Source organism: Podarcis muralis, chromosome 4, assembly GCF_964188315.1.
Source record: "Podarcis muralis chromosome 4, rPodMur119.hap1.1, whole genome shotgun sequence".
Classification (NCBI taxonomy): Eukaryota; Metazoa; Chordata; class Lepidosauria; order Squamata; family Lacertidae; genus Podarcis; species Podarcis muralis.
In genome coordinates this window covers 43,896,946-43,914,677 of record NC_135658.1, presented here as the reverse complement: position 1 = coordinate 43,914,677, position 17,732 = coordinate 43,896,946, and the positions used below count along the sequence as shown (strand labels likewise).

General features: G+C 41.0%; 1 protein-coding gene across 3 annotated transcripts in view; it reads left to right on the top strand.

Moving 5' to 3' along the window:
• The first annotated feature begins 201 nt into the window (after positions 1-201).
• The window catches only part of CADM2 (cell adhesion molecule 2), a 378,263-nt gene continuing 360,732 nt past the window's right edge, over positions 202-17,732 (top strand). For 2 of the 3 annotated variants that reach the window (XM_028726903.2, XM_028726901.2), the window contains exon 1: positions 202-860. In XM_028726903.2, the coding sequence (XP_028582736.1) occupies positions 800-860 (61 nt within the window). In that variant the 5' untranslated portion in view covers positions 202-799. The remainder of the gene's footprint in view (positions 861-17,732) is intronic. The other variant, XM_028726902.2, reaches the window with a different exon arrangement.

The following is a 17,732-nucleotide window of genomic DNA, read 5'->3' as shown; positions in this document are numbered from 1 at the left end:
GGCTGCGAAAGGGGGAGGACGCTAAAGAGAGCGTGGCTGTGCAAAAAAATAAAAAAATGTGCCGGGGGGTAGGTCCAAAGCCCAGCGAGGGGGCGTGGCCCGGCAAGTTAGAGGCGCGGCTATTCAGAGAGAGGGAAACGTGCCGGGGAAGGGGGCGGAGTCCTGTAGGAGAAAGGAGGGGTCATTGTGGCGGGGGGAGGGAGGAGGAGGAGGTGCGCGCGCTGAGATTGCCCTTGTGTCTAGAGCTGGGAAAGCGGCTGGTGTAGCGGAGCAGTCTCCCTGCGAGCTGAGGTGAGAGGCAGCGTGCGAAGCAGCAGGAAGGCGAGCGCCGCAGCTGCCCGCCCGTCTCTCCTCAGCACCCGGACCGGCCGGAGAAGGGGCGGCCGAAGAAGGGAGCTTTGGCCGGTGTTTCCAGAAAGGGGCAGCCGACTCCTGGCGAGGAAGAAGCGAGGGAGGAAGTGTGCAGCCGCGTGCTCCCCACCGAGGGAAGGACGGGCTTGGGGGGCGAACTGAGGAGGAGGGCGAAGCCAGCCGCCGCCGCCGCTCGCCCCCATTGCACCCCCGCGCGACCCTGGTCCTCCTCTTCACCCCGCTGGATAGGCTGAGGGAGACACTGCGGCGGCGGAGGCGGCGGCGGAGGCGGCTCCTGCTGGGGGGAGGACGAGCCCGGCGAGAGGAGGAGGAGGAAGAGAAGAAGAGGAAGAAGAGGAAGAAGAGAGAGGGAACAGCGGTCGCAGCAGCAGCAGCTGCTGCGGGATTCTCTGCCTCGCGCCCAACCAGCCCGAGGGAAACCCCCAGGATGCGGCTGAAACCGAGCGTCGTCTTGCGCTTATACAGCCTCTGCGGGATCCTCATACAAGGTACCACCCCCGCCCGTGCCCACTTCGCCGCCGCCGCCTCTCGGCCCCCCGCTCGCGCCCAACTTCTGGCTGCGACGTGCGTGCCAAGGCTGAGGTGGGGTCGTCGTGGGGCCGGAGGGGCACCCTGTGCTCTTTCCTCGTCGCCTTGGAAAGACTCCTCGCTCGACCTCATTCCCTCCTCCTGTCGCCTCCTCTCCTCCCCCCCCCCACTCCCTGGAGACTTGCCCCCAGCCTGCCCCTCATTTGTCTTCGCATCTCTCGGCTCCCCCTCCCCCCCTCCCCCCCCCCTTGCCCGCCCGCCCGCAAGCTCCTTTCCCTCCCGTCTGGGTTCTCTAATCCTGGGCTTCCTTCCCCCTTTATCTCTTCCCTTTGCTTCCTCCTGGCTTCCCATCCCTCCTCTCCCGTGCGCCCCCCTCCCCCGCCGTCTTTCGTCTATCCATCACCCTTCGGCGCTCTCTCTCTCTCTCTCTCTCTCTCTCCTCCTCCTCCTCCTCCTCCTCTTCCACCAGCACCTCCTAGCCTCCAGCCCCGCCACTTGTACAGAGCCTGCCATCCTTAAAGTGCTGCACAAACATTAATCCTTCCCTGCCCGCTCCTGAAAGTCCTTCCCTCCCGTCCCCTGAGAGTCTTGCAGCAGCACCCCCCCTCCACCTCGGTTTCAACTCCTCGTACCCTTTCCCTCCAGCCACTCTTTTTCACCCCATCGCCTATGTCTATAAAAGTGAGAAGGGCGATGCAGCGAGAGGAACAACGTGGGCACTGCAACACCATCCCGTGGGGGGGGGGGGGAGGAAGAGAGAGTAAAATGCTTGAAAGCTGAGCGCTGGTAAAGAGGAGGCTCGAAGAAGGCTATACATGCGTGGCTTACGGGAGACTTAAAGATGTGCAGAGCTAGGTCTCATAAACCCTTATTCTTTATCTCTGCCCACCCCCACCCCCCGCGCGCACCCCACCTCGGCATAACCTCCAATATGGAATGCATCCTCAACAGTCCCCTTTGAGGCTGGATTATATTTGTCCCCTTGTTCCTTATGTCTGCACCAATGGCTCTAATCCTATGCCTCACAAGTGAAATGTAACAATTGTAGTGGCGCGCGAAGGGGGGGGGGGAGAGATGTACAAGCGACTGTCGTTATGCAAATGGATGGTTGTGGAAATATGGGGATGTAAAGTAGGTGGTGGTTTATTTCCAGCTCCCATCACCATCTCCCTCACCACCCACCACCTTGAAAATCAAATTAAATCAGCAATGTGTGTTAGGGAGCCAGCCTAGAGATTCCGTTGTTCCTGATGCTGTTAAGAGAATGTGGTCATGGTGCTGGAATGTGCAATGAGGGTAATGGATGTGCGTGCCTGTGTGTGTGTGTGTGTGTGTGTGAGTGTGTATGTGTGCCTTTATGGCTGCAGTGTTTGAGTATTGGAGGGTGGGGGGAGAGATGCTATTGCTACCCCCTTCCCTTTCCCACGGGCAGGGGAGGATGGGGTAGCTAGATACCCAAATGTGTCAGGACGAAGGACTCCAGAATCTTAAGAATCATCTAGACAGCTTTTGGAGGCTGTAAATGAGGTCAGCAAGCACCAGCAACTTCCCCATGTTTTTCTCAGGATGGTTGGCTTCCCCACCCCATCAGGATGGCCGGGGGCAAAGAATTGTCTCAATCGTTCTGTGTATAGGGAATTCAGAAAGAGCCAAGTGTGACCTTGTGGCATTACCCCCACCGTCTTCTTCAGTAGCAGTGTTATAAAGTTTATTGTATTTCATGCCTCCGTGCACTTGCAGTAGCATGAGATGAGGTCTCAGAACAGGCAGGGGAAGCTTTTTCTTCCTACCCACCCCACCTCCGAAAGGAGAGGTAACCTTTTAAGTGAGTCTGTGACTGTTGTATTTTGAAGCCTGCAACCCCTGCTTCATCTTCTGAGCAAGCAGGATTTTTAAAAAGCAGTGCTGAAAGGAGGTGGAATGATTTCATTTGGTGGCTGCAATGATTTTATACGGTTGGCTATTTGCTTTCCTTACCGATCTGTGTGAGCTGCTGGGACTGGCATAGCACAAGGAGCTGCTGTGGTGCTACTGTGTGGGATTATTTATTGGGGAATCTGGCAGGTGGCACATGTAGAGGGTTGCCTCTCTTACTGTTAAATTTCCATGTGAATTGTTGGTTCTCTTTGCTGCAAAACGGGGAAGCTCCCTTTATTGATTTTTCTTATCAGTATGATTATGGTTGCTACTGTTGAAGGAAAACTTGATATTTTTAGGATGCTGTCTGCTGCATTCAGTGCGCCATGTGTTTAATAATAAACAGTCAGTGTAAAATCTTATTTTTCTGCCTAGATTTGTCCATTTTTTAAAATAACAGAGCAGTTCAGTGGTTGTGCCAGGAAAAAGATTGCACCACTGCAGGCAGCATCAGGTAACAGAAAAATGCCATGCATTTTTGGTTGTGTGCATGAAGGTAACCAAGCTGGGCCTTTTCATATAGGATAGAGAATGTCATATTTCTTGTTACATCACCTACATGGTACTTTCCCTATATTTAAAAAATGTGGGGTGTTCTCATTTTTGGGTAAACCTTCCCTTTTTTATTTTCAGCAACAGCTGGCAAGAAGAACAGCAGCTCAAACATTCAGTCTTACAAACTGTAGCTGAGAAGGCTGCTTTTAAAAACACTTTGCCTGGCCTTCCTCTTTATGCAACTGAATATTTCTGCATATGTAAGGGACTGAGTAGTGTGCCCTGTTTTGAGCCCTCCTTTGTAGGATTGAAGTCAAACAATGATGGCACAGGAAATAAATGCACATTGATAAGGACAGTATAGTACATCCAGTAGGTGCATTTTTAGACACTTCCTATTATGCTGATGACTCCATAGTCTGCCTCCCTCACAACTAGTTTGACATTAACATCAGGTTGTGCTAATGTACTGTGGACGCTATTATTATTGTATAGAAAATGCAGCTAATTCTGCCAGATTAATTTGCTTTCTAAACTTTCCATTTTATCAGTTGAAAGTTCCATTGGCCTTTCCTTCGTGCGTTTTGCCACCCCACTATAGTAGCTGTTCTGGAGGATGTGTTTTCTATATAAAGAGTGAAACAACTCAAATCTACCCCAAATCTAATTTTGCTAGTAGATGCCTACTAAAACAGTTCACACACCCCCCACCTGAAATCCAAATCTTTGGAAATGTACGGTAAATCTGTATTATTATTATTATTATACTTTTAGAAATGTGTAGTGTACTGGTATAATCTGCAAAATCAAGGTGGTCAATGTGGAAATCTGGTTTTATTAGAACCACCTCTCTTAACCATGAGGCCAGCTATGACAATCAGTCAACACTATGAGGAGATAATGGGTGCTCAGCTTCTGGAAAGACTGACAAAGCCTTTAAAGTGACAGGTAGCATTTGTAGAAAGTATAAAATACGTACTTAAATAACTTCATCACATCAGTTAATGATATTGGTATGGATAAAAAATATATGACAGTAGGGTTTTTGTTGGTGAAGCTAGGGAAAGCATTCTTTCTTTCCTAGATTTTAATATGAATGTGTAGATAGTTTCTTCCCCCATAATTGCAGTGAATATTCATGATTATGTGAGTGTAGCCCCACCCACATATCTCAACCTAACCATTCTACAGCCTAAGTTTTATTTTCCCCATGGTGACACTTAAGCTTAGCATATATTATTTTGGTTTTATAAATTTGCAAAGCAAAATCATTGGAATTGCTAGATATTTTACCAACTCTATAAAATCAACCATAAGCTCACTTGCATAAACTAAAACCAGTCGTTAGGTAAGTAGCATATTTCCATAAGCTGTGTATTGCATAATATATACTATGAAATTGCAGCAGTAAATATATTTTACTGTACTTCATATGTACAGAAGTGCTAGAATTGTAGCTGCTGTAGCCCCCTGCTGTGTGATAATGCAAATGGCATCTAATGCTTTAATGTGCTGTGCTTTTGTGAGAACTGGATAGCACTGTATTAGATGCAGAAGCTGTTACACTCAATACTTCACTGGCACTGAGTAAATATTTCAGAGCAATTCCTACAGTTCCTTGAGAAAATGTGTGATTGAAGTGAAATTTTCACTGAATGATTGTCAGTAGATGACTAGCTAATAATCGTGTTTGAGGTTGATCGTGATATGTCTTTTCAAAACATCTTGCTGATGAGTCTGTAAAATCAGAAACATATTTTTTCTTCTGCTTAAAAATAAGCAGGAACAATGAATTGGCTTTAATGCACTCTATACACAATATTGTGCCTTAAAATAACTGTGTTGTGGTCTTCACAATATCCTGAAGTAGGCAATATTTAAACTTATTTGATCTGTTTCTAGTACTTTTGTATGAAGCAAAATTTGCCAAATATATGGCAGCATATTTTAATGTGATGTTAGAGCTAAACATCCCCCTCCCTGCATGAATTCCATTTTGTTTCTTTCTAAATAGAAGGTGTAAAATAACATCAGTTGTCCTTACAGCATTAATTGTATGTGTTACATTTGTTGGTTTTTATATTCCATAAACAAACAAACAAAATCCTTTTTTTGTATTCTATATATGGAAAAGGTACAGTTTTACCTGTTATCCAATGCATGCATTTAATATCAATGAAAAATAAAAGTATTTGAAATTTAAAGCAACAACTCTGGATTTGTAATTTTTTTGAAAAAATGGAAGGAACGTCTTATACAGTATTGCATGTTTACTTTAAAGTTAGCTCAGATTTCAAGGGGTACTTCCAAGTAAGAGGATATATTTAAGGTAGTGTGCAGACATACAAGAGAACAATTATTAACTTGAAGAATATTTATTAGAATAAAATATATGTACAGAGAACAATCATTACAGCACTACCAGTGACGTAAATTAGCAAGAGTACACTCTCATGTCATAAGCAAAAAAACTTATTTTCTTTTACAGATTTGTTAGAACTAATATAACTAGCCATTAAATATGTCTCTTTTGGGTATTTTTTTTCAGTTGTTGTTTCTTTTCATAGTGTTTGCAGTTTATATTTTTGAACTCCTGCTTTGCTTACCCTTTTTTTCAACCCTGACCTTTCAGGTGAAATTTTATTGGCCAAAGTAAGTTCCATTCAGTTCACTAAAGCTGTATCTCCTTGTTGAAATGTGACTCTTATCGTTATCGCGTCTACACATAACCATTACCAGCTCTGGGTTTGGAGTTACTTTTCATCTCTCAAATGCAAAACATCCCAGCAATAATCTCATTCCTTTTGAAAATTTTAGCAAGTAATTTAGAAAAAAGAAAAAGCATTTATTATCACATTGATTTGAATAGTATAATGATAACTTGGAATTTTGCTGCACAACTTATGTTGTTGAAGTTTTTGTAGAATAAAAAGTTCCTAAGTATGTTGTCCTTTTGATGGTAAATGCAACAGAATAAGTTCTGAATCACTAACGTTGAACACTGTGAAAATTATACTCTAAATACATTTGTGTTGTTATTAAATCCTGAAGTAGTTTGTCAGAAAAATGTGAGAAATGTTTCTTGTTTGCATGTTAACTTTCGTTCTTATGACCACCTCCTTTTTATATCCCATTGCTATAATATGAGGGATGAATTCTTAGAATTAGTTGGCATGCTGGAAGAGATCGGTTATCCTGTTGAGATATCTAGAGTTTGCCTCATTTGCAATGATAACTTCTTTTTGAAAAGGGAGCATTAAGAACAACATAGTTCATGGCTTTCCAAATGTATCCCCCAAGGACTTCTGGGCTACTGGTTACAATGTTGACTTCTAAAGGTTATGGCTGTACTATGGTCATACCTCGGGCACTATGCTTTTTCTTTATTTTCATTTGCAAGTTGAAAATTTGGTCTCAGCTAATGTCAGAATCTAGGCTATCTGTTACTTTCCTCCCTGAAGGAAGTAAAGTGTGAAAGGAAGTTGATTCAACTTCTGCCTCTTTGACTATTAGCTCCCTGAAATATCCATAAAGACTTTTAGTAAATGAGATTGTAGCCAGTGAAGGCAACAATTGTAGGTTTACTTTTAGGTTTTTATAATGTTGCATCCCTTTGAGGACATGCAGATGCTGTCTTTGCCATGATAAGAGCTGAGTTGCTCATTATCATTTTGGCTGGGGCAGAAGTGTCAATTTTTGGTTGGTTTCCATGGGGTAAGCTGAAGGAGAGGACCATGTCTCTATTATATAGAGCACTGAGGTGTTCCTGTATTAAACTACCAAGTGCATTACCCCCAAAATAACTCCTTCTTGTACATATATAGTCTCTGTACTGTATTATTCTTGTTCATAAATGACACACACTGAGTTCTGCTTATTCGTCCACATTCAAAGTGTCACCTCTTTGGTACCCTCTCTCTATGAGCAGCACTTGGACGTGAGACAGAACAGAGCAGTGATTTAGATAGGGTAAAATGAAGGTACTATTTGTGTTTGGTGCCTTCATCTTTCTTGGAAAACATTGTTGAACCAAATGATATTTCAGGGATTCTCTGGTCACTACAGAATGGAGATACTATACAAAAGCATCGTTGGCCTTAATCAGGATCAGGAAACTTTGGCCCTCCAGATATTGCTGAACTACAGCTCCCATCATCCTAGCCATGTTTTCTGGGCTGACGAGAGTTGTAGTTCAGCAGCATCTGGAGACCAAAGATTCCCCACCCCTGGCCTAAATTAATAGGAGCTGTGAATCAACTGTAAGGGGACAAGTATATTTTACAGTACATGCTACTTTCTTTTTATATGTATGCATCTGAATGGAAAAGGTTTATGCAGAGATATACAAAAAGCTTCCTCAACTGATTTCTTTTTCCGACTTCAGAGAACCTAGCCAACGTTCAGAGGCACTTTTGAGCTGTAAGACCAAGGTTGCTAGACAACCCCTTAGATTATATGGCAACTTCATGGAAGTTTCACATGAGAGCTTGCACTTCACCTTGAATAACTGGAAACCACCCTATGGTAGTCCTGCCCTCAGCCATCTATGTAGTCATACAGAAAGTATATCAAACCACCTACAGTGGTACCTCGGGTTACATACGCTTCAGGTTACATACCCTTCAGGTTACAGACTCCGCTAACCGAGAAATATTTCCTTGGGTTAAGAACTTTGCTTTAGGTTGAGAACAGAAATTGTGCAGCGGCGGCGCAGCGGAAGCAGGAGGCCCCATTAGCTAAAGTGGTGCTTTAGGTTAAGAACAGTTTCAGGTTATGAATGGACCTCCAGAATGAATTAAGTTATTAACCCAAGATACCACTGTACATGTTTCAGTTAGCAGAAACTGGTGAGTACACCTCTTATCATATCGGCCAGAAAATTCCTAGGGGACATTGGGAAGCCATCTGTGTCCATATGCCATTGGATTTTAAGCCACTCTGAGGGTGAGGAAGGGGCTTTGGGCAGAAAAAAGTACCCTATAAATCAAAATATCAAATAAATGAGCCTCCTTAAATTCACTTTAGCCTGATTTCATGCATTAAACTGTCCCCATGGTGCTTTAAAACCAATCTTCAGTGGTCTTTTGTAGACTTCTATTTTTAGGACATAGGTGAGAAATAGATTTTTTGTGTGCACAGATGAAAGAAAACAAAATAAGTTTATTGAATTTTTTTTTTTGTTAAAAAAACCTGACCTTAAACTAAGAAGATTGTTTTGACTTGCTTCTGAAATAATAGCTGTGAATATTATAAGAGTCTAACGCAGCAGTATTAGTTATGATAGCATCACTACTGTTTTTGGATTACTAATCAACCATAAATGTTAGGATTTAATATTGAAAAAAAGTATTTTAAAATATTACATACGCCAGAAAATCTTGAGGTATTTGATCAAACCTGGGTATCTGCCAAGTGTGTTCTGTATCATGGTAGGAAGACCTTTTTGCAACATAACATTTAAATCCCTTTGCTGCTTATTTGCCTCATATTTCTGTGTCTTCTGCATCAAGGGAAAGGAACTGACTTTGAAAATACATGCAGAGGAAATCAAGAAACAAGGAAGTAAAAGGGGCTGAAACTTCTTTCAATTGATGTAAACCTTCAGTTTTTTGAAGTGCATGAAACCCAAAGTGAAAGTTCATGAGTATGAAGCTATAGTTCTTGCCAACATGGATTTAGAAAATTACCTTGAATTATGGTATTATTTTCAATGATATATTTACTGGAATAGAGCAAGGATATAAATAAAATCGAGACAGATGATACATTTGTCTATAGTTACTAAGGTTGCTATCTTATACATATTTATCTAGTAAATTGTATTGAATTCAATGGGAATGATTTTTAGTAGACATGTATAGCATTGCCCTGTAAAATATTTGTTGGGTAGAATGAATGAATGACATTGAATAATATAATACATATATCTATATATATAATTATCTGAACTTATTACCATAATTTAATTGCGTTACAGGAATCAATAATTCTAAGTTAGTATGCCAAAAATAATATATTCTGTTACTATATGATAGCACCAAGATCTACAAAAAATTCAAAGAGCAGATAATAAGTATTTCCTTAATGTGGCTAGTTTGTATTTAAAACCTTTATATTTAAAAACTTTATATTTCCTCCTGTTTTCCCAAATGGAAAACCAAAATATCCTTGAGTACATTGGAGTGCCATAGTTTATATACTGTGCATAGAAAAGTTTCTGTAACTTCTAATTCAAACATAAAGGTGGTATATTTGATGCTCCCATTCATTAATAGTTTTAATGATTTTTTTATTACCCCATACCATTTTAATCCGGACGCGGGTGGCGCTGTGGGTTAAAGCCTCAGTGCCTAGGACTTGCCGATCGAAAGGTCGGCGGTTCGAATCCCCGCAGCGGGGTGCGCTCCCGTTGCTCGGTCCCAGCGCCTGCCAACCTAGCAGTTCGAAAGCACCCCCGGCTGCAAGTAGATAAATAGGGACCGCTTACTGGCGGGAAGGTAAACGGCATTCCGTGTGCTGCGCTGGCTCGCCAGATGCAGCTTGTCACGCTGGCCACGTGACCCGGAAGTGTCTGCGGACAGCGCTGGCCCCCCGGCCTATAGAGTGAGATGGGCGCACAACCCTAGAGTCTGTCAAGACTGGCCCGTATGGGCAGGGGTACCTTTACCTTTTACCATTTTAATATAGTTCTTTCTATATGCTTTCAGGCCATGATTTATCCAAATAATACATTGTTTTATAAAACAATATTTTGTGAGCCTGAAGTCTACTTCTACTTGGCAAAGCTCTGTGTCCCAGAGCTTAAAAATGTCTGACAGCTCTGAGAATTTTTAAGGACAAATTACCTTGCAGTGTCAGTTGCAGTAGATGCTTAGGGATAAATATCTGAACAAATGGAAAATACCAAACTGACCTACATCTGCTGGATTATCAGTGTGTTAGTGGACCTGTTTCTATTCCTGCCACACAATATGGCAAGAGACTGCTGTGATTATTTCCTAACTAGGAAAAGACCAGACTAATTAGTTGGGAACATAAGAAATGAGTTTCTGAATTAGATGTAATTCATCTGAATATTCATCTGCTGCACCAAAAACCTTTTTGTTCATGGTATTAAGTTTTTGTTATTTTATGACAGCTGAAAGTCTAACCAATAAGTTTTCTTCTTTTGTAATAGCCATTGTGATCCAGTTATTACAAGCTGTGGGAGTAAAGTCAGTCTAACGGGGGGGGGGGCACTTTAAAAATGGTAATCATTCCCTCTAATAACAAATTGAGTTGGTGACTGCTCATAGCATTGTAACCAAAACAAGGCTACTGAAACACAAGAGGAAGGTATCAGTATGCTCAAGGGAATCCTACAGTTTACAGAAATAAATAAAAAATAAATAAGAAAAATACTCCTCCCCACCCCACCCCCGACAAAGAAAGAACCCAGAGCAGTAAGAACAGTAGCTGTTCACTAGCCAGGGAATGTTGTGTCGGCTGAAAAAGTAAAATGGAAAATGAAGCAGGGACAACAGGGAATGTCTGGCTAGAACCCTGAACATGAGCTTGGATGCTAGGACAGAAGTATACACAGCAAAATTTTATTGCAGATCCCACTTATACTAAATGGAAGGATTAGTATCATCCAGAATGCAGAGGACTGCCAGGGAATCTTGATTGGTTGCAGCTGGGCATCCTACATTCCAGGACTCTCTGTGGCAACAACAGCGAAGAGCAGAAGAGATTAAAGCCTGTCAGCCTGGCCTTAATCCCTGTAAGTTTCAATGAATCATCACCACTCTCTTTTCCCTCAGTGCAGCTGGCCCTTTTACGGGGAAGTTGTGCAGTTGCTCTTCCCCACATTGCAGCATCCCAAGCCTCACTCATTTAATGTTAGCCTGGTCTTGATTTGCTCAAAATAGCATGGTCCATGAGTGATTTATACCTGGGATTCTCTGATGGCCTTGGGGTGTGGTGAATGGTCCTTGTGCTTTCAGTCTACTCCATTATATGTGAGCTTGAAAAGGGAGGCTGTGAGTGGGACTAAAGGCAGCAGTGTCCATAGTAAGAAGTAGGCGGGAGTGCTAATTTTCTCTCTTTCCCTCTTCCCCCCATTGAAAATGGAACAGCTCAGCTGCCCCTTATCAGAGGTCTAAACTGATCACAGGCAGAGAGCTTTTGAAATTTGTCAAAGGGTCACATGCAGTTAGGACTAGATGCAGCTCTTGGAACACAGGTTGTCCGCACCTGCTATATGCACTGTAAAGCTGAATAGAAACACCTGAGAGCTATTTGCACTTGTTGTTTTTAATGTACTGCTTAAGTGAAATCCTGTGGAACTTTGCATAGTTTCAGGTGAAAATGACCATATCATGCATTTATATTTGTGGTGTGTTGTATTGCTAGCTATTGTACTACTGTAGTGTAATAATAGTTCAAATTTGTTTTCCTCTTTACGATGAAACAAATCTCAAAGCCGTCATAAAAACCATGTTGTTCTTCCCATTTTTAATACCACATACTTTGGTTATATTTACTAGACTCAAGAAAAACGAATACATACTAGTAACAACATAAATGTGAGATTACTTTTAATGGTACTACAGCTGAATTTCACTAAAAAAAATAAAAATAGAAGACTAAAGGCATTGCATGGCATTCTTTATTTGCTGCTTAAGGAACAACAGTTTATATTCTTATGTGCAAAGTTAACAGTTGTATGTAATGGCACTAATGACTATGAAAACATAACTATATATTAGTAGTATAACTGAGAAATTATTAAACTAATACCAAAAACAAAACGGTGACCAAAATATTGCTGGAAAATGGAACAGCTTCTGTGAATTATGAAGTTGTTAAGGCAACATTGAAGGGGAAATAAACTTTAGCCTTGTGAGTGAGAAAAATGTTATGTGTTCTAAGCAATTATTGTGAAATAAAAGCAGTAGTGGAATTAACAGGACAGTTGCTCAATTTAATGGAAACTATACTTTTCTGGTTGGAATGTGAGAAAGTGCTAGAAATGGCTGCCTAAGATATAGTCTGATATATTGCTCCATTATTCCCTCCCGGGAGGGGGATTCTTAAATCTGCTGAGGGACAAACATACACATGGACCATCAATTTGGATTGTCCAGACAATGGCAGTAAGATGTAGGTTTGCTTTAGTTGTGGAACACCATGTCACTGATATGCTCTCTGAAAACTAAAATGTTTTTTTTCCCCTGACCTATATTTAAGTTAAAAATCCTGCTGTTTTTAAATGGCTTTCAGTGATCAGTGGAAGAGAGAGAGCTAATTATTCTGTTGTGGTGGTATTATTGCTGTTTGAATGATTTTGAGTCTACTGTTTTGGATTCTAATGATTTATATTTGATGGGGAATCTTATTGTGTGCTCTATTGAGAGTTCAATAGAGGGTGAAAACTGAATTATTCATATTTGAATGAATGAACAGACTGCAGGGTTTGCCAGTGCAGTAGCTCCAGGCACCATTGTGTCCACTACTACCTCCTATTTATTGCACATGAAACAGGTCTCAGTAATGTAAGAAAAACACTGGGGCCTAATTTGAATAGTAGAGTGCTTGGTATCTGGTGGGAGGGGCTTGTGTGTTTTGCTCCGGAACCTGCCTCTCCTTCAGTGTGTGTGTTTAGTTAAGAATGTCAGTTAAGAGGGACCAACTGCCTCTTTTTGCCTCAGACTTGCCTCATGTTACTGTATTTAGTTTCTCTCATTAAGTTATTTTGTTACAGTTTTCTTTATTATTAAAACTTAGTTACATCCTAAACTTGGGTGGGTTAGAGTATATTCCCAGTCTGCCAGGAACATATTTTTTTAAACCCCCACCCACCACAGCCAGGAACATTTTGTTGTTGTTGTTAATCCCCCCACCATATCCACAACAATAAATATCCCCTCAAAGATCCACAATCCATGAGAGCTGCTTGCACTGGCTAGGCCTCTCATACACTGCCCCCCAGAATGTCACCCCCCCGTGACAGATATTTTGTGACTACCAGTAGATGTTCCCATTGGCCTAAAAAGTTTGTCAACTTCAGTACTAGATCCTCTGTATGAGTACAAAATGCTACAGGATTCAGGAATTCATATGTCTTTGCCACAGTCCATCTCTCACAAGAAAATATATAGGTGCACACACATTGTTTTATTTGGGACCTATGTGAGCATAAGGGGACGACTCCACAAAAATCTGTACAAGCTGAAGACTTTCACTCTGGAATAAGTTTTAATTATAAGGGCACAACATCATGATAGTGCAAATTTGTGCTCCAAGTCAAAGGGCATACCTAAGTACATTTCAAAAATGCATAAAACAATCATATTCTTCTTTATATACTTTGGTTATTTTCAGTATTCTTAGAAGATTTGTGAGGCTCTGCAAAGCTATTTTGCATCTGCTTGTTTTCAAAATGTCTGCATTGGAGAAAGCATTGGTTTTATAAGGTACAGTATAGGTTTTTAAAGAAGCATTTCCCACTTTTAAACATGCATATTGAAAGCCTAATTTACAGAAAAAGGGAAATATAGTAACCCTGCCTTATGCACACACAAAGATGAATTTGTAGCTAAAGGTTGTGCCTCATTTCATTTTAACAGTATTTTCTGGATCTGTTTTATATACACTATTTGCTAAAGAGTGGCAACCTTGCTATTGGATGTTACAGTATATTATTTAGACATAAAACAAGCAATAATATCTAGGCTCTTGAAACGAGTTTGCAGAAGTAAAAGCCTGTCACTGTAATATATTTGGAAACTTTTAGGTAGGGAACTAGGTGGTGCTGTTCTTTCATCTTTGTATCTTAGCTGAATTCTTCTGGCTTATTTCTGAACATCACTTTCTTTTCCAACAAAGAATTTGGCTACATTGTCTTTTTTGTTGTTGTTTGGCATAAGTAATTGGTATCTTTTAACAATAGTTTTCTTTCAGCTTTCTGCCTTTTACATACACTACATGTAAATAACAGCTGGCATGGTGAGGGGGAATGCAGTTGAAGTTAGAAAGAACACTGTGTATTTTACACCTTGAAATTAGTTATGCTTAGTTGTATAATTACTAGGGATGTCACTTCACTGAAATGTTCTACGATCCTGTATACATTTACCTGGGAGTAAGACACATTAAACTCAGCAGGGCTTCTGAGTAGACATGTATGAGATTGCACTGTTAATCAATTAAATTTACATATTCATTAATCCAAGATTGATTAACATTAAAAAATAAGTAAACATAGTTTATTAACAACAAGACACAACAGAGTTACCCTGGCTTAAGATTTCAACTGGGATCATGGAAAATAGCAGAGACAAGGATTTGCAGGTGTAAATTGATTTTTCTGTTCATGTTCTGTGGCACCATCTTGATCAGCTAAGGATCAATAGTTTACAGTCTACTTTCCTCATGTAGGAATGTGGCAAGAGGCATAGATTTATTTGATTGAAGCCCCTTCTCATGGCCATAACAGCCTCATTCCTTACTGTCCTGTCAAAGCTCCTTTCCTATGCATCTGTCCCTATTGCTGTTGGAAGAAGTGAAACATGATTCCTTTTTAATCCAACTGGTGCTTCTGGTACCAAGCCCCATAAATTGCTGGCCTGCTCTCCTGGGCCATATTCCTGGCCCCTGCCTCCACCATACTTTCTTCAGAGCCCTGCCAGTCCTTGACTTGAGAAACGATTGATGTTTAGTCTGGAAAAGAGGAAACTAAGAGGAGATATGTTTACCATCTTCAAATATATAAAAGGCTGTCACACAGAAGATGTAGCAAGCTTGTTTCTCCTGTTCCAGAGGGTCAGACCTGAACCAATTGCTTTAGGTTAGAATAAAGGGGATTCTGACTAAATATCAGAAGAACTTACTTATGGTAACAGCTGTTTGACAGTGGAATGGACTAGTGCTATTTTTCTAGAAAAAGAGGTGCTGGAATGCACCATGAACACCTCCCCCTTTCTCTTAAAATTGTAATGGAGAGGTGCTGGAACCCACCTGAGAGGTGCTGGAACTGAGTTCTGGTGAGTTCTGGCTGAAAAGAAGCCCTTTTTCAGTAGAGGTTGGATGGCCATCTTCCATGGATAATTATGTGAGATTTTTGCACTGCAAGAGGGGACGTGGGTGGCACTGTGGTGTAAACCACTGACTTTTGGGCTTGGCGATCGGAAGGTCGGCAGTTCAAATCCCTGCGATGGGGTGAGCTCCTGTTGTTCGGTCCCATCTCCTGCCAACCTACCAGTTCGAAAGCACGTCAAGTGCAAGTAGATAAATAGGTACTGCTCCGGCGGGAAGGTAAACGGCATTTCTATGTGCTGCTCTGGTTTCGCTGGCCACATGACCCAGAAAAACTATCTGTGGACAAAGGTGGGCTCCCTTGGCCAGTAAAGTGAGATGAGCGCCACAACCCCAGAGTCGTTCGCAACTGGACTTAACTGTCAGGGGTCCTTTTCCTTTTTTTACTTTGCACTGCAGTGCGTTGGACACGATGAGCGACAGGGTCTCTTCCAATTCTACAATTCACTGAGTTTATGATTCTAAACTAGTGGTGGCAACAAGCAGTATTTCTTACTTTAAAAGTGAGTTTCACGTTCATTGATTGTGCTCTAGAAATATCTGTGTGACACTTCTATAAGTGTCTTAACTAATAAAAGATCTTTTTTTAAAAAAATATTTTATTACATTTTCAAATACACAAACAAAGATATAAAAGCCATAGAAATAAAATAAAAGAGACAAAGAAAGAAAAAAGAAAAAATCCAATTTTCAAAAACATTTTTACATAACCAACCGGACTTCCTCACATCTCCCCTGCCATGCATTCTTTACAATAAAGATCTTAAGGAGGAAAGGGACACAATCATGATGTCTGCTGGTTATGTTTGCACACAGAAGCCCAGGCAATGCAGACGTACAGCCCCGACTAGTTGTTATTGCTTTTTAAAAGTAGTTCTCAAGTTGTGCTGTCACATTTGTACCCAAAACTGCAATTTTTACTCATCTTTTAAAACACTTGGAGTTCAGTCTATGGATTTCATTCAGCTGCCTACTGAAACTGTGGTATCCTTTTGGTAATAGTCCAAGGGTGCATGCTAGGATCTTTACTTCATAAGAAACAGAAGATTTGGCTGTTTGAATGTAGTGCAAAAGTTGTGGAATTTCCAAACCTGCAAATGTTACAAGTGGCTTCAGGGGTTAGTTAGGGTGATGGCTATCTCTATACTCCCCTCTGATATTTATCTACTGAGAAAAAGTGATGAAACAGGTGCCAGTTTGTAGAAAAATCTTCCAGTATCATGAAATGTGAACTACATTACAGAATATGCTTAGACTCATAGCAGTTTACTATAGTCGTTTATAAATTTGTTCACTGAGGTAATTGCATGTACCAAAGTTGAGTATTCCACACTGACACATTTTGTTGTAGCTCCCACTTATCTGACCCTTCCTAATTTCCACTGAAGTTTTCCTTTGCATTATTTGGGGGAAAGCAATAAGTTTAAGATTTTAAATCTGGTTTTAAATTAGGAATATTTAAAACTGTTCAGAAGCAGGCTTGGTGGTGACACTGGCAGGGGACATAGGAGCCAGGATGGCTTTCAAAATTCTGGGCCTGTCCCTGGAAAATAGGGACACATGGAGGGTTTGGCATTGCATATTCCCAACAAGTGGTTTTGATTTTTACCATAATGGTTGGATCTGACTACTGAATAAGTAAATCACATATTCACTTGGACTTATAAGAGCCATAGCTCAGTGGCAGAGCACATCCTTTGCAAAGAAGAAGAAGTTGCTATTTCAATCCCTCCAGCTAGAGCTGTGAAGGAATCCTGTCTGAAACTGTGGAAAAGTTAGATTATTGTTGCTTACTTCTTCTCTTTAGCTGAGTTTCATTGTTGGCTTTTCAGGTTTAATGCAATGCCGTATTTCAACACTTCTTTCGGTTGTATTGATTTTTGTGTGTCTCTGGGTATTTCCCCATTGTTATATTTTCAGTAATTCAATAGATAAAACACTAAACAATGTTTTATTTTCCAGCAGCCTTTGATGTTCTGTATATAAATCAGTTCCTTTCATCTTTTTTTTTTAATTTCCCATGCATAGGGAAATTTAATTTATTTTTTTTACAATATCATTTGCTTCTATGACCATAATGATTTTATGTTAGTATTTGCAAAAATAGACATTATATCTAACAAAGGCAAGTGGAAGATTAAACTAAATACTAGTAGAACTTGATAAGTGAGCTAAGTGGGCTATAACAGACCAGAAAAAACAAACAAAAAAATAGCTGTTCCAGAACATAAGTAGAGTCCTGCTGGATCAGGTGAAGGGCAGTAGCTCCATGGTATAGCATCCACTTTGCATGCCAAAGGTCCCAGCTTCACTCCCTGGCATCAGGTAGAGCTGCCCCAGAG